General features: G+C 40.1%; 1 protein-coding gene across 4 annotated transcripts in view; it reads left to right on the forward strand.

The window, feature by feature from the left end:
• The window catches only part of rhobtb3 (Rho related BTB domain containing 3), a 29,214-nt gene that overhangs the window by 3,021 nt on the left and 5,959 nt on the right, over positions 1–20,234 (forward strand). For 2 of the 4 annotated variants that reach the window (XR_007941955.1, XM_022200802.2), the window contains exons 3-10: positions 59–251; positions 3,122–3,279; positions 3,611–3,719; positions 6,401–6,596; positions 6,745–6,941; positions 13,511–13,620; positions 14,965–15,070; positions 15,898–16,071. Coding sequence is in view for 3 of the 4 variants with exons in the window: in XM_022200802.2 (XP_022056494.1) it covers positions 59–251; positions 3,122–3,279; positions 3,611–3,719; positions 6,401–6,596; positions 6,745–6,941; positions 13,511–13,620; positions 14,965–15,070; positions 15,898–16,071 (1,243 nt within the window). In the remaining variant the exon portion in view is untranslated. The remainder of the gene's footprint in view (positions 1–58; positions 252–3,121; positions 3,280–3,610; positions 3,720–6,400; positions 6,597–6,744; positions 6,942–13,510; positions 13,621–14,964; positions 15,071–15,897; positions 16,072–20,234) is intronic. The other 2 variants (XM_022200811.2, XM_022200820.2) reach the window with 2 other exon arrangements.

The raw sequence follows: 20,234 nt of genomic DNA on the forward strand, positions 1-20,234 counted from the left end.
TGTGTCCTCCTCTGACCTCCCTCTGCCTACAGCTGTCGTCCTTTTCTTATCTTTCCAGGACTTGTTGGACAGCGACTGGGCCAGCGTACGGAAAGTTCTTGAGCAGGCGGACATCCTGGTTATTAAATATTCAGTCACAGACAAGTTGGCCTTCCAGCAGGTCAGGAACGGCTACGCCCCGAGACTCCGCCCGCTCCTCAGGCACTGGGGTGTCCCTGTCATCCTGGTCGCTGTTGGAGCACGGCTGAATGGTGAGCACGCCTTTGTTCTGTGTTTTTGTTAGAGCTGGAGAGGGAGTTTAGCTTCGCCGACAGCACTTTGCCAACTGACGCTTCCTCAAGTGAACAGTGGAGTTTGAGAGGAACCAAATTCAAAACATTCTCATCTTTCAGCTTCTGTGCTTAATATTCTAGTATTTTTGGGCCAGTTTACTTTTGCTTCAGTTGTTGGTCCATGTTCCAGTTTTTGGTTTCGGGACAATATCGTGTTCGTCTTGTTGGACGAGTGAGATCACTGTCTGAGTCTTGTGTCCTCTAGCGTGTCCTCCCAGCAAACCAAGAGGATGCTGGTGATTAAATCTCCTCCAGGCTGCCTTCGGGCGCTCGGCTCACATGTCTGTCTGCAGGGAATACAGCAAAGCAAAAACATCAAGATGGGATTTTTCTTGCCCATAAGAAGCCTTTCTAGTAGACCCGACTTCATCGTCGTGGCTCAAAAGTGCACCACAACAGAAGTATGTCGCTTAAATACTCTGTAGATTCTCAGTCCTCCAGGTCACGGTGCTTCTAGGAGCGTCAGTAGAAAGAAGCTACTTGGACAAGAGGTGAAACACCTTGAAGAACCTATAAGACAAGTCCGGTTGGTTTCTACTGAAGCTCCAAGGGTCGCTTCAATAGGATTAAGCCACTTAAGTGTAGCTATACTTGAGGCCACTTTATACAGGCATTAACATACAAGTACATCGTCACCTCGGTGGGTGTGCACGTGTTTTCGCAGACACACTGACCTCTGTTAAAACCAGCTTCTGTAAACAAGCCCATCAAATAGTCCAGGTTGTATTTTTAGCTCCACATACTTTGAGATCCTGTCAGAGAGCTGCTGCAGAATGATCACAGTTGAGTCTTTACTGGAGAGAAAAGAAAACGGGGAGGAGAAGGAGGGAGTGGGTAGCTGTAGACCAGAGCCTTTGTTTGTGTTTTTGTTTGTGGCTGCCATGAGTATTTTCATGCTATCCCCTCATGACTGCAGAGAATGACGGCTGAGCTCCGAGCGCTTCCTGCTGCTCGACTTTTAGACCACCTAAGGCACAGCTGTGGCAGGGAGAGCGTTGCCATACGTGCATTAACGCAGCCATTAAACCGGCGGTGAAAGAGCACAGACAGATTTATCCAAGGGCACGCGGCACTAACATACCACTGATATGCCAAGTCACTGCCTGTCAGACGCTCACACACACTCTGCTTTTCCTCATACCTTCCTTATATTCACTCACTCACTCACACGCATACATTCATCCCGGCTCCCTCTCTGTGTCATGCCTGTAGGATATTAGCAGTATGATTTATCAAATGCTCAAGCACTTGACTGTATCTCCCGCTCATTCTCTCTCTCTCCTCCTTTGTGCAGTCTTTTTTCCCCCCTCCTTGAAGATAATCCCTCTAATTTTCTGTCTGATTTTGTCTCTGTGATCCCCATGGACACATGCCACAGTACAGCTGGTTCTAGTACACGTGCCACTGCAGATTTTACACGTTTGTATGATTTTACTAGTTGTACAAAAAAATCCTTTTTTTTTAAAAATCACTTTGGATTTATTGGATGATGTGAGAACTGTGGCTTGGAAATGCTATAATTTAAGAAGCAAAAAATACTGCAATGTTTCACAAAGTCAATAAAGTGCATAAGCCCGTGCACTCAGTCTCTTACACTGTAAAATCCTCACTGGCTGTCTGCATAGTGACACAGAGAAAGAGTAGAAGTTCGGAGCAGGGCGAGTCCAGGCTATAAAACCACATGTGGCTTTGGCATCTGGTTTGTATGTTCTGTTTTGCGCAGCGTGTTTTCTATTTTGAATTGATTTTCAAAATGCTGCATTATGAGCTCTACTCTTCAGTTCAAGTGAGCAACAGAACATTTTTTTGGAAGTATGTTTTGAGACAAAATGAGTTTTGTGTATGGTTGATTTTTTTGCTGGTTATTTGTGACATAGTAGATTTACATGATCTTGTTTGATATTTTCTAGACACTTTGGTGCTTTGACTAACTGGTAGTAGATTGAGTGTTGATCATACAAATGACTTCCACCTGAAGGATTGGGTGTGTTTTTGGCTTTTAGAGTGAAAAGCTGTTCTGTTTAACTTAGTGAGACCCATTTAATGTATAATATTAACCTTATTTATATAGCACCTTTTAAAAACAGAGGTTACTGAGCTCTTACAGGCAGGGCAAAAAAGGGAAAGAAGGATGCTCAGGAAGAACAGTGAAAAACAGAAGGCTGGTCAGTCCAAATATCGTAAAAGCACTTTCAGACTAAATGAGTAAATAAATTACCAGTACAACTACACCAGATAAAATGCAAAAATACTACATTTAAGGCAGGGAATGAAGAAGTGAAATAACAGAAAATAGAGGGTAAAAACCAGAAAAAGACAATAAAATGAACATTACAATAAAGGGAAATTTAAAAATCAATTAGACCCTAAAAATAGATGAAGCATAGAAGGATTAGGTAAAAATAGAAATAGATGATGTAGCATGCAGATTTTTTGTCCCACATTTGTGTTTAATATGCATTGATCTGTATCAACTAAGGACATTAGCACTGAGGATGTTGTGCTTGAAGGTGTACAGTATGTTATTTAGTTGGGCTTTTTACAAGGTATAAATAGCACATTATTGGTTTCCATTTACTGTCTGCTATAGTGGTCCAGTGCAGCTCCATCAGTCTTTTAGTATTTAGCATTAGCTGTCCAGTTCATACCAGGTTCATGTTTCCAAACAAGCATCATATCAATACCTCACGTGCTGCTCCTCATCAACCCTCCTCAACTATTTATCAGATTACGCTGTGCATTCAGGATGCATTAATTCATCTCAGAGTTGAACTGTGCTCTGTGTTCAGACGAAGGCCCTCCTTGTACGTGTCCGTTGTGTGCATCAGACTGGAGCAGCTGTGTTCCTCACAGTGAAGGTCTGCAGCTGTCCCGGGACCTGGGGGCCACCTATCTGGAGCTGCCCTCCCTCAACCACGTCTTTGTGGGTCGCTACTTTGGCAGCGTGGTAAGTGATGACGCAATGCAGGAATCAAAGGATCTGGTTTTGAATGAGCTCTTAGATTTAGTGTTTTTATTTACCCAGCACTCCCCGAGGAAACCAGCCTTTTCAGTTATGGAAAATACTCTTCTATATACTGCATGTGTTAATGCTTGAATCCCAGCAAGCACTTTCCATACAAATTTGCATTCATAGAAAGCTACAGTATTCAGTAGAGGAGACAGTGACAGGCTGGTCTTCCCAGGAAGTTATTTCCAAAGCAAAGAAACTGATGATGTAACGTCACTATTTTTGTACCCCGCATTTGTACTAACGTGTGTGTTTCTGTATTGTTCAGCTGGAGTACTTCATGATTCAGTGTCTGAAACACAAAGCCAAAGAAAGGCCAGAGAAGAGGCGAGGAAATAAAGTGAATGAGCTCCGTCCCCCGCACTTAGAACAACCAGGTCAGAGGAATACTATGAGTATTAATGAGTAATACTACATTCACTCTACGCTGCATGTTTTTATGTTTTTGTTGTCGATTCACATCTTTACTTTTTTGTTACATATTTTTAAAACGTAATTATTGTTTTTTAAATAGTAATTTCATGTTCATGTCATTAAGTACCTCTTTAAACTGCTCTCATGGTGCTTAGAGGACAGTCAGTGGACTGGCCGGATTGTTCCTTCTTGAGCTTACATAGCCATAAAAAGAGCTGAGCACAAAGGTTTTTATCTTGATCAATATTCTCTGTTCCAAACTGGAAATAAGAAGAGAGACAAAGAGCGAGGTAGACTGCTTTTATTCAATGGCATCTGAATCAATTTTAGACTGAGCTGCTTTCAGCAAAAGGATGCAACACCGACTGAGTTTATTGCTTTAGCCGAGGCAGCTCAGTGGTTGTTGTTAAAGAATGAGGCAGGATTAATCCTCAAGCATATCTTCCACCACATTTTCTAGATATGTTTAGATATTTGACTAACCTTTCTCTCTAGTTAGTAACATGCCAGCTAGAGCTTTCTTTGTATGTGTTTTTTATGTATAAAGAAGATTATGGTTGAAATAAATAATTATCTTCATTATCAGTTGATCTGTTGATTATTTTAATAAATGTAATAATTAATGTTAATTAAATCCTGATGTTCTTCACATTTTCCCTGGATATTTAGCTGACTATTTCACAAAGAAAACAAATTCTCATAATTCTTTCTCTTTGAAAGGTTAAAACTAGAAAATGTTTGGCATTTTTCCCTAAAAAGTTACGAATCAGTAGTCAAAAAACTCCCCATTCATTACTGACTAATTATTTGAGATGCAATTTGTTTTAATCTGCATATTAGAAATGTAAAATTCGGATTACATTTTAATTAAGCTTCATAACAATCCTCATGCTGAAAGCTTTTGTCTCTAGCAGCAAAATAGAGGCTTTTTGCAGATTTATTGCAAAATTAATCAAACTGCCTCTAAGCCAATCAGATTCCACAAACATTTAGTTATGATGAGATAAATGACCATGTTGATCCAAAATTCAGAATTACAAACATTTATACGCAGTGAGCAGCTTTTGTAGAAAGACCTAAAAGAAAAAAGCTGAGCCAGGAGCTGCTTTTTTTTTGTCTTAATGTTCCACTTTTTTAGACTGTGGCTCTCAGTCTCCTAATTGGATAAAAGACAGTCTGAATAAACCTGCAACTGATTGCCAGCTGTTGTCACAAACTGAAAGCGTTCTCTGTGTTCAATTTGGAATTACATAAGTAAAGTTAATGTGACTCCAAGCACAGCTCTCACACCACAAATAGACCCAGTAGCGTTGTTTTATTTTAAAAATAGGAGCCCGCTGCTGTATTGTGTAAGGTTTGAATTCACAGCTACACTCCTGTCTCTTGCTTTACAACTGCTGCTACCATTTTTTCAAGCTGCTTTTTTTTTTTTTATAAAATGAAACACCTGAAAATATTCAACACAAACTCCGCTGTTATACTAACATTAAATATTGATCTGAGCAGTTTCCTGCTGTGTGACTTTCAATCGGATGCAGTGACTGACAGCTTTAAGTGCTGCCAAAAATGGCAGCAAGTGCTGGCGGATTTATAAGTGTTCGTTCAACACTACTTAACTCTACTCACAGTGTAACTTACATTAAATATGGCATGCAGTGATTCAGGAACAGCTCGGTGTTCGTGGACAAATCAGAGCAGCCATAAAAGGTTCACAGAAGTACAGTGTGTATGAGGCATGAATAGGAATATAATAGGATGATGATTTGCGAAGCTCTCTTCCTCTGTGGTTTTTCACTTTTATTAACTTGCTTTCCTGAATGCATGAATCATTTTATTTTATTTCTTCCTTTTTCTATGTAATGTTTCTTTCCGGGTTGTTCTTGTTTCTGTTCTTTTGTCATTGTGTTTTTTGTGTGTGCTTATATTCATTATTGCCACCATTTTGCTGCCAATCATTCATTTCTCTTTTGTATATCTTCTTCAAACATTAACCTCATTGAAAACAAACATTTGGACGTGCTTTGCTTTATTGTTTTATCACTAGAATGACTTGCAACGTAACTAGTAAAGGTCAACTTTTGGTCCCTTTTCAGTCCCCTAAGGTTAGAAACTGTCAACTGCCCACTGTAGACCAAAAACATGGGAGAATTTCTCTGTTATTTCAGCCGACTGGAATCCGATGCAGCAGTCTGAGCTTGCATCTTTTCAAGACTGTCATTAGTGCAAAGACAAACATGTCTGGAAGCGTATTTTTCTAGCTGGTGCAACAGGACAGACCACAACGTGACATTGGTCTCTCTTAGTGCTCTTTTTCTTGATCTCACTGCACTATTGCGGTCAAAGCTGCTTCCTCCACCTACTTGTACACGGCCTATTTCTCTCTGGATTGTCAAAACCCATTGCCAAAAAATAGAGAAATCACACGTATAAATGGACAAGGTAGATTAAGGGAAAGTGAAAACACCAAAAATCTTTATTACGACACGCCTGTGAGGCTTTAAACATAATAAATTGATGGATTTTCTCCTTTATTCTCTGATTTAGAGCCAGGCTGAATTTCAGCAGTAACTGCTCGTTATCTCAGCTCATCCTATCTCCCTTTTCTTTCCACCCCCCTCGGCTCCCGATCTTCCTTCCCATTCAGCTCGTCTTCCCCCCATCCGAGTGGAGGAGTCCAGCTTCTCCCAGGACATGCAGTGGTTGCTGGAGCGTGGCGTACAGTTCGCCGATGTGGCTTTCTACGCTGGGGATTCTGGGAAAGAGCTGGGGTGGGCTCACGCTGCAGTGCTATGTGCTGTCAGCCCCTACTTCAGACAGCTGCTCCTGGGGCCCAAGACCAGGTAGGACAGACATTAAGTTGCTCACAGGTTACAGCTTATTAAGCTATTTCACCACCTGAGTCTGTAGCCAGCAGGGGCTCAGCTATTTTCTGAAAAACGTCCTCTTTAGTGTGATTGCGAAGCGTTTTGTTCGTCTCTGGTCGGACAGGGAACGCCCACAGTCACGATGTGTTTGCAGAGAGCGAGATGGAGGCCCCCATTCGCTGCTCTCTACCTGGGATGGAGGTATTATTGATGACATGCCGAGATCAGAGGGACACCTGACAGGACGTCTCACTCGTCTGGTGGTGAAGGACCCCCTCCTGTGTATGTGCCTGTGGGAGACTCTCATGTTCATCTATAGAGGTAAAAACCACCATTTAAACTTTAAGCTCAGATCACACAGACAAACAAACTGCCGTCGTAAACCTGCTGCTCTGTGCCTTTTCTTTCATGTCCAGTAAACCTCTTTAACACCCATTGTTCTGCTGGCCCGATGCTAGCAGCACAGTGTACAGCTTCAGCTGACTGCTAGTACAGAGAAGACTACGATGAATGTGAACATTTGTTTTGCAGATACATTTACTTGATTATTTGATTGTCTCTCACTGTAGACAAGCTACTGAAAAGAGATGAAAAACGAGCAACATGGCAGCAAGGGGATGCAAGACGATCGAATAATGGCTCAAAATGACAAAAATAAGACCGAAAACCACCACAGAAACACTTAAAATGACTAAAATAATGGGACAGAATCACTTCTGAGAGGCAAAATGGCAATGAAATAATGCCAAACAACCAAAATGAGACATAGAACTACCAAAAAGAGATTATAAATGACCAAAATGCAACATCAGCTGACCAAAAACGGACAAAAAACAATCTTAAAGAGACACAAAAATGACCAAAATAGCAACAAAAAGATGTCAAACACCCAAAATATGACACAAAACTACCATAAAATGATGAAAAATGACCAAAATACAACCAAAAAACGGTCACGCAAGACATTCGATTTAGTGACATAAAAGTCGAAGAAAACCAGAAAATGCTTTTATTAACCCGCTAAACCCTAAAATTCACCAGCAGATTCGAAAGGCATGTTACATTTAACAAGTTGCCAAAATTAGACTATTAGACAGAAAACAGAATCAAAAAAGAACCGCTGGATTTTTAACTTTCCAACAGTCCTTGAACTACTCATGTGTGATGTGCTGTTCCATTGAAAAACAACAGGTTTAAGCTTAACATTGTGGCGTTTCCCATCAAAATCCCTCTATTTTTCATGTCTTATTTAAGAAGTTGCCATAATCTAAGTGTTTTCACTGGAGGATTCTGTAAAAAACTAAAAACTCCTTGTGACTCAGCTGCAACCACCAGCGATGTGACAAAAATTCTATGACTTTTCAACTGGCTTAGTGAGGAGATAAACATGGAAACAAACTACACATTCAAGTAGTAAAATATCTGTAGTATTTAGAGCTACTTTTTCTTCAGTATTCACACCTGAAAACACTTTGAAAAAGGTTATACATATTGATTCTATGTTTTTCTCAATTTTTGTAAAACAAATAATTTTTAAAAAATCTACTTTTGTAATTTCTTTTTCAAACTGCTTGAGGTTCAGAGGGTTAAATCTGCTATTTTGTGCCTTTTCAAGCGCCCAGTAAACACTTCAACACCCATTGTTCTGCTTGCAAGATGCTACTGTAGAACCTCAGCAAACTGGCAGAGTTTCTCTCAATATCACACAATACTATTCGAGACAAGGAAAAACTGAATATTTCTCATCCGAAAAGTCCGCAGCCTTGATAAAGCTAACATCAGTTTGTCAAACAAGTGCTTGTAATGATGATATAAACATGCAGATGTGCATCAAGTATTTTTTTCACCATGTTCACCATCTCAAAAGAAATCCTCTGAAGCATTGCACTGCAAAGTGTACAACAAAAAGCTACCCCAAGTTAAATAGAAGTGAGTTCTAGTGTGAGATAATTTCTGTATTAAAATCTCAACCACAGAAGAGCATCCGCGCTGATTAAAAACCCTGTGATTTCACTGAGATGAAGTCGCCCAAAATGACACTCTGGCAGCCGGATCTGATGCATGTTCGGTGCCAAACAGAATCAGAAATGACAAAAGCTTCTCCAAAACAGAGGCTGTCATGTACTTCATCCAGAGACATCTAAACCCAGCCAGCAAGACTCAGTCACTTCACTGCCATGTACAGTCTATAATCACACTACTGGAGTTCTGCTGGAAAATTCAGCTGTTCCCTGCTCTTGAATGCTGTGGGCTGCTCAGTGTTTTTTATTGCTTTCATCCTTTACATTTACAGCATGTTTAATAAATGCAGTAGTTTGCAGATATTTATTTTTCATGTACCTGCAGCCAGGTCCATCCACTGGAGTTTAAACACAGCTGCCAGAGCAGGACGGACATTCACAGGATGGGAACTCCAGTCCAAAAAGCAGTTGGTCTTTTTCTAATAATTTAGATGTGATGATTAATGTCCCCTGGCAGCAGAAGGCAGTTTGCCCGCTATTGGGTCTTGTCCAATGTTCCACTACAGAGGAACAGAAATCAGTCAAAGTGGAAGTACTTGATAGTAAGCCACTGTAGTATTTTAATTAAGGAGCTGATCAGTCATTTTATAATAGTGTGATCTGCTTTCTTAACCTGTAGTTGTACTTGCTGGCTGCCTCAGGCCACACAGGTTTTTCTGTGTCTCCTCCCAGCTCCATTCTTTTAAGCATTATGGAAATCAGTGAGGAGGGTCTGCTACACTGAAGGAAGCCTTTGATGAAACTGAATTCCCATTATTTTGACAGCTAATGGGATTAGTTGATGGAATCAGACTCTGTAACCTGTGACAGGAGATTCATATTTACATCAACAGATGATGAGCTCTGCAGTGCAACTGTCTTGTACAATTATCTGTGTCGTATGTTAACTCCGCCGAGCAACAATGGAGGCACATTCAGGCACAAAAGAAAACATTTGCAGACGATGTAAACTGTGGCACTCTCGTCCAAAATGTTCTCCGGTCGTACATGAAGCCTAGTTAAACAGGCACATGATATTCTCTGCGACTTTAGCGGCGTAATGAAAATCTTCTCAGTCTGCGGCTTAGACTCTGCAGTGCTGTGCTTGCTGCATGTTAGATTACAGTGTCTCTGCATGCCAGCCCATCATCACAGGCTGTGTCTCATGCACGAATCCTTATGGCAAAAAGCTGCGCTCACATCTGATTCATGGCCGCCTTTTAACATGTATGAGAGAAGAGCTGATGTTCCGGCACACAAACACAAGAGGCAGAAATGCACAAGCTGAGAGTGCATGTGGTGAAAGGTTGAGCGGAGAAGAGAAGAAGATTATAGGGTTAGACTGATTCCCTGAGTGACTGCATGAATAAGAAAGCCAGCAGTTGAAAGACAGAGCAGTTTGTGTATTCAAGCACGCGTGTACAATTTAGTTGAGTTTTTTTTCATTATTTTTTAGTCAGAAAGGAGAAAGATGAGAGTGAAAAGTGGCAGGATGGGATGAGAGTGAGGCTTTTCCTGCAGTTTTTGCGAGGTAGCGTGATGGTTACTAGCTGGGCACCGGAGCATGCTGTGAATGTGTGAGAGGTCTAAAGAGGAGAATGTGCGCAGAGTGGAATATCACGTTTTCATAAAACACTGCAGGGAGACGGTGTTAAGTCAGTGTGAAAAATGTTAACCTTCAGAATTCATAGACAGCGTGTGTATTAGCGTGTTTTCTTGCATTGCGGTGCATAATCAGATGTGAATGGACGCCGTTTTTGCCCACAGAGACATTCGCAGCCAGTGTTTGATGTTCATTTGCAGTCAATCTGCAACAAACTGTCCTCTGCCTTTCTAAGGAGATGGGACAAATTCCACTCATTTGTCAGTTGTGCCTTGTTTGATTGGCTTATCAGAACAAATTTCCATAACAATATCATGTTTCAGTAAACACACACTTCACACGTCACACTAGGGGGTATTATTCCACGCTCCGGGTTTTTGTCATTTGAGTGTGTGTGGCCAGTCAAAGAGGCCATGACTTTGCTTGTGTGATGTTAACACTGTGAGACTCTGTCTCTTTGTGTAGTGTGCTACTGAATTATTGCATTTGTCACTTGGTTGCTATTGTGTGCGTGTGCATGTCTAGCACATGTAGTACATGTGTAGGACACAGATGAAACAGTGTGTGTTTGTGGACTCTCAGGTCTCATCCAGGATCACATTGTAGACAACACACCAGTTGTTTTTTGGGTCAGCTTATCTCACTGTAGAAAAAAATGTAAGTTGGTGCCCTTGGAACAGAATTTAACAAATGTTTGCAGGGATTTAGTTTAAGTTAGGGTCAATTTTGAAGTCAGGAATGATGCATTTATGGACAAGTCAAGTAAAACCTTTAGGAAATTCGCTGTAATCTGTTCAAAGTATTACCTAGTGTGTGTTTTTGTGTGGACAGGTAAGCAAAATAACTACATCAACATGGAAACTTACTTGTAGAAATGATCATTTTTCAGCGTCTCCTCTCACATATCTACCAGCTATATTCCATTTCATTTGTTTTGGCTCCCACTGGTGTATTTTCTTGTGTTTAGCTGCATCGTGTATCAGCGCTACAGCTCCTGAGCTAATCTCTCACCCTGCATTTGAGGTGTCTGTGCTGTGCAGTGTCATTATCCAGCGCGCCGTGTTGAGGTAATCCCTCTATCAGCCCAAATACCGTCATTATGAACTAATGATGAGCTAAATCCTGCCCAGTCCAACTCCCTCCTCTCCTCGGCACTCTGCTTATGTCCCAGTGAGACAGAGTGCGCCACCCCAATCAAGCTGCGGGGATGTGGAGGGTTTATAAAGCGAACTGTAGAGTGGATGTTTTCTCCACATGTTTTCCAATTGACAGAGCAAGTAGAAGAGTGTATGTGGTGTTTTGTGTGTTCACATTTATCTGCACATTTCAGTGCTCCTCATTGAGTTTGTATATTTCACCCCGAACTTCTGCTGTCATGTTTGTTTCCTGTATGTTCACAGTGTGAGTCTGGAGACTTTAGTTTCAGTCTGTTCGCCTGTTGGATGGTTAGCTACTTAGTTTCAGACTGAAATATCTCTACAGCCGTTTAATGCATTTCAGTGAAATTTTCTGCTCACATTCATGGCTCCCAGATGTCGACTCATAACGACTTTGGTGATCCAGTTCATTTCCAGGGCTACCATAATGATCACATTTGTGTATTTTAGTTACATTCCCGAGCAGCTGTTGAATTGTAATCACTTTTGCAATCCTTGTCTTTTTTTGCCGTTGCCATTATGCATCATCAAGCCAAAATGTCAAATTCAATGCTTCTGTTTATGACCAAATACCTACAGACTAATGGGGTTCACACTACACACTTTGTGTTCCTATTAGCAAATGCAAGTATGATAACAATCTGACATAAGATGGATGCATTATCTGCTTCACATCAGCATGTGAGTCACTGTGAGCATGTTGGCATGCTGTTGCTACTATTTCGCTCAAAGCAACACTGTGCAGCCTCACAGAGCTGCTAGAATCACTGCACATTCTTATTATAGCAGCAGCTTTAGCCACACTGTAAAAAAATGTTTATACATTTTATGGTGAAAAACTGCCAAACCATGATGGTAAAAATCTGTAAACTCTAAAACAGTTTGATGCAGTTGATATAACATGGAATCAGAGGTAAATAGGTTAATCAGGAGAAAAATGTGTTTTTTAGATTTTTTTTCTCTTGAAAAAAAACATTTCCTGACTCCTGCACAGTTTTTCATAGAAAAAAAATGCCATAATATGTATAACAATACTGTAATTTTTGCATTTAATTCTAAAAAAGAATGCAGTTTTTCCTAGTTAAATGGACATATTGTCATACTGGTAATGGAAACATGCTGCAGTTTTTATAACAAGTAGCATGGCAATTTCTGCATTTATTACATGTAAAAAAAAAAAAAAAAAAGCAGTTTTCTACCGGTCAAATTGAAGTACTTTTGTGTTAATAGCGGACATATGCTTTAATATTTATGACAGCTTTAACTGCAGTTTTTGCTAAAATGCATATATTTAATGTTACATACACTAACTGTTGCTGTAATATTTATAAGAAGTTACACAAATTTTATTTTAGATTGCATTTTCATGTAAATTTTTAGATTTTTAAAGGTTGAAGTTTCTTTTCACAGTAAAATATAGAATGACGCTCATTTTTTAGCCCTAAAATCAAAAATATCTATACATTTCTTTACCATAAAGGTAGAAAATGTTTTACTGTAATTTTATGGTAGCATTCTGGCAACCACAGCTGGTGGAATTTTACTGTAAAAACATTTTTTTTACAGTACAGTGAAAATGTTCCATATTTTTAATATGATCGAGTGAGAAACAAAGTGTGGAAGCTTTATCTCAAAGTCAAACTCCTTATTTATACCTGCAAATACACCTGTAATACAACTCTAAAATTAATGCATTTGATATTTTAGATTTGCATAGACTACATAGACATTTTTTTGCCAGGAACTAAATGAAGAAAAGACGTAAAAAAAAAAAACAAACACATTTCTTTTTAACTGAGCTGAATTGAAGTACAAATGTAGAAAAAATAATACTTACTAACCAGTTGACTTTTATTCTGGCCATCAGTGTGTTTTGCAAAGGACATTTATTTACTGTTTCTGACATTCGTGGAATCTGGACTGAGTGTCCCACCCATAACCACCACAGATTATATAAACAGACAAACTTTTGAACAGGCCAACTTTTACAAAAACAGGCCCCATGTGTTGGGTGTAAGGTATGTGGGTGGTCAGAGCACAGTGCCAGCTAGAACAGAGTTTTCTTGTGTGTCTTTGTTAACTGTTCAGTTGTGGATGCATAGAATGTGTGTGTTTGTGGATGTTTTGTAGGAGCGTGGGAGTGGGAGCACCTTCAGGAGGCCCTGGAAGAGAAGCTGAAGAATTCGCTGGCTGTGGCTCAGCTTATGGAGCGCATACGATCGCTCATTGGCAGAGACAGGGTGAGAGCTTCAAAATCACCTGTATTATGGCAAAACTGATAAAAAAAAATAATGCAATCTATTTTAAGGCTGAAGTATTTTATATGTATACGGAGCCCTCCCTCACAAAATAGGTTAAATAACTATAATGCGTCCAATCTGCTCTTTGAATGTACAAACACATGTTTTTGTAGACTTAAAGTGCCTTAATTAGCAAGACCTTGTTTAGAAACAGTGCAGTAATAATGTGGCTATAATTAGCATATTTACATAATTACTGCCTGCAATCACCTCTCAGATACTGTTGAAAATAAACAAGAGGTGCTCTCCAAGGAGCAAAAGAACAACATAAGATCTGGGAGGACTTCACACTCACATCAGCAAAGTTATGCTAAAAACTGCAGCGTCATATCTGGGATGCACAGTGTCTTTTTTAAACCGTTTGATGCACAACATGGGTCAAATGTGGCCCAAATCCAATGGGAAATGGGTGTCTCCTGACCCACACTGTGCATCAAAGGGTTACAAAGAAAAACACACAAGGGATCTTCATGTAATAGGCAGCAGACTTTAACATTTAGAGAGGAATCAGAGGATATGACATGGCTGTGCCTGACAAGCCTTTGGCACCATGCACGGTCTACCAACCCATCTGGATGGAAGTAGGTCTTCTACCTGAGGCGGTGTTCAGATGAGCTGACGCACCGAGATGGCTGAGCCGCTTTAACGCGATGAGACATCCTAATGTCCTGTCATGATTCGATCTCGCCATCTGCAAACACCTCGGGGTCGTCGCTGAAATTAGCTTTCCGTAAGTTTTCCACAAGCTTTCCATTCTTTTACAAGAAAAAAAGGGTTTAATTCTCTCGCCGTCTCTGCTGAGAACCGTGTGTTTGTTGAAGAGTCTCTCTGCAGCGGAGCGGTGGGAGAATATGGAGTTCTTTGTGCTTCAGTTGGCTCAGAAAGGTCACGTAATGGTAATGGGATGCTTTGACGGCGCTTATTTGTGGGTTTAACAAAACCAGGTGCACACTGACAGCTTTTATATGCATGTAACATATTCAGCATTCATTAAAAAATTGGGAAAATGAGCATGAATGTGTTGATGATGGACAGTTCGGATGCTGTTCTCGGCTTCACTCATATCGTTCTCGGCTTTGCAGTTCAAGTATGTTTAGGTAGCGTTAAGCAAGACTGGCAGAGAGTCCATTGGTATTCCACGGGGGAGGCGGGATAGATGCATGGAATGGCAATTGTGCTGGTAACGAGTACCTGCCATGCAGCACAGGAATGTTAACTCTAAGTTCTGTTGGCTTTTTCTCCACTGCTTGTGTGTGTTTGTGTTGCATTTGTGTGTGCGTTCAGGGCCCCAGGGACACACCGAGTGCCCGGGCGGCTCAGCTCGGCCCCCAGACTCTTGTCAACCTCTTCAACTCCCCCCTTTACTCTGATGTCATCTTCATGGTGCAAGGTAGGTTCACGCCGATCCGCCACACATTTACAAATGCATGCCCCGTCACACAGCCGAGGAAGGTCACATTTTATTATCCCTGATTGAATTATGATCTCGGTCCCCCGGCCTGGTCATCCATTTGGAGACGAAATAAGATAAAATGGTCCGACTGATGGGTTCTCTTCCGTTCCTGTCATGTTTCATCCAGACAAAAGCTCCTCCATGAGCTGCATTTAATATTTCTCTATTAAACGGAGAATTATAGAGAAAATGCCCAAAAGCCCTTTCTAATCAATATTTATCTCATAAGCTTTTCTTGTCCTTGTACCTTGGAGCTTAGAGTTAAACTCTCAGAGGTCATGGAGAAAATTTGTAAAAACGCATTTGTAGTTTTTTTTTTTATGCTAATTTGCCGATTAAGTGCTGCGACTGACTGGTAATGGTACTTAATGACAGTGATTAAGTGAGGACTTGTGCCCAGGCTTTACATGTCATTTGTTTCCTGTTAAATTAAAAGGGCCCATTATGACTGATTATCACTTCTAACAAGCCAAATTGAATCGTGTTTGCACTCTGCACTTCTGCGATGAGGCAAGGAAACCCCAACATGTTAGTAATATTAGGAATGTTTGATTGAAGTTGAAAGTGGTTCAATATTTGCATGTGTTCTCGGTGGCCTTTGAAGTTTTTAATGCCAAAGACGCACTCTCTCTCAAGATTCAGCACATTAATTATGAACACTTCATATTCTCTGGCACTGCGATTCTGTCTTTTTTGGGACTTTTCCAGGTGCTTCTCTCAGATTCTGAGCTTAGATGTAAATTTTGTGTGTGCATGTGAATTAGGGAGTGTGTTGCCGGCTCACCGGGCGGTGCTGGTGGCCCGCTGTGACGTCATGGCGGCCATGTTTAGCGGGAAATACGCAGAGGCTCGGAGTCGAGTGGTGCCAATCCACGGAGTCTCCTCTGACACCTTCCTGTCCTTCTTGGAGTATCTCTACACTGACTCCTGCTGTCCTGGTGAGTTCACTACAGTCAAACAGCGGTCAGCTCAGCTACACTAGTTTTACTAGATGGGTCAATATATAATTGAGTGACTTGTTGTAACATAGTTGATATTTTTGCTGTTTTCAGGCCTAAAATCAACAAAACCAAACGTATAACCAAACGGCACATGGCATTTTTAGAGAAAGATTCTTCTAAATATTATATTTAAAATTGAAATTGAAAGTTATTTATAAAGATACTGTAGTAAAGCTGTTGACATGCGATTAATCCACACACTACATTACATTAAATAACTGAGAAAGCCTTGGAGTCTTGCCAGTCTTTTCTTCAGGAGGAAATGACCTCATGTGGAGCAGGTCATGTGATCTGGAATTAACACACTTTCCTAGAGAGGTGTTTTTGCAATGAGTAACTTTGTTGAAAATGATTCTTTGGACACAGTTACAATTATTTTTTTCCGTATAAAATTTTACATGTTGCCGAAAAAGAAATATCTGTCATGATTATATCAACTAAATGAAAAGAACACAGTCAAAACAATTATTGAATAATCTCATTTTGTTATTGTTTAGCCAATTAGAAGGTGGTTGTTATTAAATTTGGACAGTTCTTTAGTTGACATTTTAGTGATTTCCAGTCATTTTTATTAATAAGTGAGTGTTTCCATAATAAATAATTATTTGTAAAGTCATGATCACAATGAACATAAAAACATTATTTTTTAAACTTTTAATAAAAATGCAGACAAGATACATCCCATGGACCCAGATACACTAAGATGATTGGAGTGATGATTCAGTTGATTTCTGACAGAGATGAAACCTGCTTTATATTGTATGATGTGGATCTGATCCACATTCTCTCACAGCGGGACAGAAGACGTTTGATTGACTTTTAACATATTGTAGATATAATCGCTGTCACCAAATCGCAAAAACACTTGAAAGGAGTACGTCAGTGTTTTCCTTCAGGCCTCCTTTAGTCACTAAACGCAGCCCAAAAACAAAAGTGCAGATGACAAGTCCCATCAACCATCTGTGTGACTGCGACATGCTGCCAGTGTCAGTCTCAAGAGGCGCTCGAAGAACAGCGCTGAGCTTAAAATTAAATTAGATTTAGTCATGACAAAATCAACCCGTGGCATCACTGCTTCATCTGCTTTTATTGCTGCCAAATCACAGCCCCAGACGTGTTGTTGTTCTTGTTTTTCTCTGTCACTTTGTGACACATTGTGTGCTTTTTTCAAAGTAATTAGCTCTGATAATGCTCTCTGGTGAGGCAGTAAGCTACAGTACATTACATGCATAAAATTACAGTACATCTAAGGGGCTTCCACAACTGTAAAGCTGTGGCTGTGGAGTATTTTTAGAATTGGCTGTTTGTATTGTAATGTGAAGGCTTTGCTAATACTGTTGATCCCACTGAAAATCAACATCCAGCTGGCAGCTTTTTCCACCTTTCAGGCACGCTCCACTGTTCTTGATTTTTGTGAATCAATCAGAAGTGAGCTGTTCCCAGTCAGACTCAGACACATCGGTTGTTTGCTGTCTTTAAGGTAACAAATGGCAGAGTCATAGGAAAAGACTGGTGAACACAGTTGAATATTTACAAAGATGTAGTTTTTTCTGTATTAATTTATATCTAAAATGCCAAACTAGTTTTACCACAGTCAGACACTTTCACTGACCAGAAAGTTGTATTTGTATGCGAGGATCAAGTTGGCCTGGGCCTGCTGCATGTTTGGATAGCAAATATTTGCATACAAGTGTACCAGGTTGATCAATTTGCACCATCACAATACCCCAAATGAAAAAGGAGTTTGAAAATGTCATTACTTCTGAAATTGATAATTGTCTAATTGTCTGAGTGCCTCCTTAAGAATGAACTTTTTGTACAAGAACAAAAAGTGACTCTAGTACTCTAATTTGTGCTGTTGTGCTGGTGGTAGGACTGTACCAACTCAGTCATGTTGTTGTTGTTTTTTAGCTCATCTAACCACGCAGTCATTTATCAGCTACCTTATTTTGGAAGGGTTTGCAGACATACATTGATATTACTCAGAAACTTGAACTAAAGGCAAATGTATTGTTATTATTGTTAGTCATTTTACACACAGAATAACAGCCTTCAAATGTCTTTTTAGGTTAATACATGAATGGATGAGTATAAAAAAGATATATCCCAACATGTAGTGTAGTAAATAAATGACTAAGTGGACAGATGTTACTGTATAATACATGACTGTGTGACTGAGTCTGTGGCTGTACACTCCCCAGGGCACTAATGGTACAGTCCAACTACGAGCTCAGCACACAGGGATTTAAAAAAAAAAAAAAAATCTGAAAAATGGGCTTTAAAAATAACTCTCTTGTAAATTCTAACCCAACAACCCAAATGGGAACAATAAAAAATTAAACTGAGAGTCAATTATTCATTTGTGAAGTAATGGAGTAAAAAATGGGCAACTTTGATTCATTCTGAAGGTGCAAACTGAACAAAGAACTACAAGGTGCCACACAGACCAAAAACAACTGGATACGCTGAAATATCATTAAAGCCACACTTCCTGAAAATCTCATTTTTTAACATGTCCATATGGCATTTTTATATGCTGGAAGACATGACTGCGCTTTCACATTTCACACTGAAACTGCTGTGTACTGATGTCTGCTTGCATGGTGTGGCTCTCTGTATCATTAGTTTTCTACAGCACCAGATTCCAGGTCAAAAATGTAGCTGAATTGCTCCACTAATACAGAACATCTGGCCATTGTGAAGGGTAGAGTGGTGACCCGAGTGGGACTTTGAGACTTTCTGTCGTATGCATTGTGACTTTTTCTGCCCCCGTACAGTGAAAGGTCACTTAATAGAGGTTTAAATGACAAGCTTTTGTGTCTACAGTGGCTTGGGAAGTTGCGCATGTCACTGTGTTTGTCTATTTTTACGACAACCATGACTGCTTTCTGCTCTTAAAATAAGCCGTTATAACTACAGATTGAGAAAACAATACAATGTGTTATGCTCATTAATGATAAATATTACAATTACAACTGTTACTCATAGTTGCAGAATGAGTGACAGACAACGCTGACTGTCACCCTCCTTTGCCGTATTATATAACAAAGCTGCTGAAGAGACAATGCAAAGTGTCAGAATAATCACTTCTGAAAACCAGCTCCCAGCAGCTGATGATCCCATTATTTAGTGGCATGAGCTCGTTTGATGAAAAAATGATGAAAAACTTGAGTCCTTAAGATCCAGCTTAGGTACAGGTAGGATAAGCAAGCTGCTCCCAGAGATACTGCTTCAGGTTGAGTCAAGGGAACAGGAAATTAAAGCCACGAAGCGGCTTCAGAGGCTGCAGCCGCTGTACCGTTATGTAAGAGCTCAGCACTCAAGGTCAAAACAAGGTAACTCCACCAGCAGGGAGAAAAACGACGGGTGTGAAATCAAAGCAGGGGTGGTATCAGAGTATTTCATTCCGATAAATAATGTATATATGAGAGAAAACATAGTGAATGCTCATTTGTGCAGTCAGATATGCTGCTCAGCTCAGAGTGCAGCAGCCTGTCAGAGACGTATGCAGAGAATCAGTGTGTATACGAGGGAGTGATTGATGCTGAGGGTGGTGTCTGACATAAAATGACAGGATTCAAGTTGCATCTGGGGTAATTTGGGTTGACATTTTGGCGTTATGTAACAGGATTGGCAGCACTTGTCTGACATTTGTTGCACGAAAGGATGTAATTTGACAGCACAGAAAGAGCAATGGTCAATTATATATGCTTTATGTGCTTTGACTATCGGCCTCTATTTAAAATCACAGGCAGCCCAGATTCAGCCAATCTGATGGTATTATGTTCAATATGGTGTTTTCCCCCTGACTACTACTAAAAAGTACTGCAAGTCTGAGGTAGGGTGGGCTGCAGTGAGTATAATACAATGGAAAAAAATGCTCCTCTCAAAACAAGAAAAAAAAAACTTACTTCAAAGAACTTTTACCTTGAAATAAGTGAAAAAAAATCTGCCAACAGAACAAGTGAAAAATGGCTAGGTCAGATTTCTTGAAAAAAGATATGATATTTGGAATACTGTGATCTTAAAATTAGCTGGGAAAACTGATTTGAAGCTATATTTTACCAGGATTGTCAAACTTAGGTGTTTTACCCCTCCTG

The sequence above is a fragment of the Acanthochromis polyacanthus genome, chromosome 5 (genome assembly GCF_021347895.1).
Source record: "Acanthochromis polyacanthus isolate Apoly-LR-REF ecotype Palm Island chromosome 5, KAUST_Apoly_ChrSc, whole genome shotgun sequence".
NCBI lineage: Eukaryota > Metazoa > Chordata > Actinopteri > Pomacentridae > Acanthochromis > Acanthochromis polyacanthus.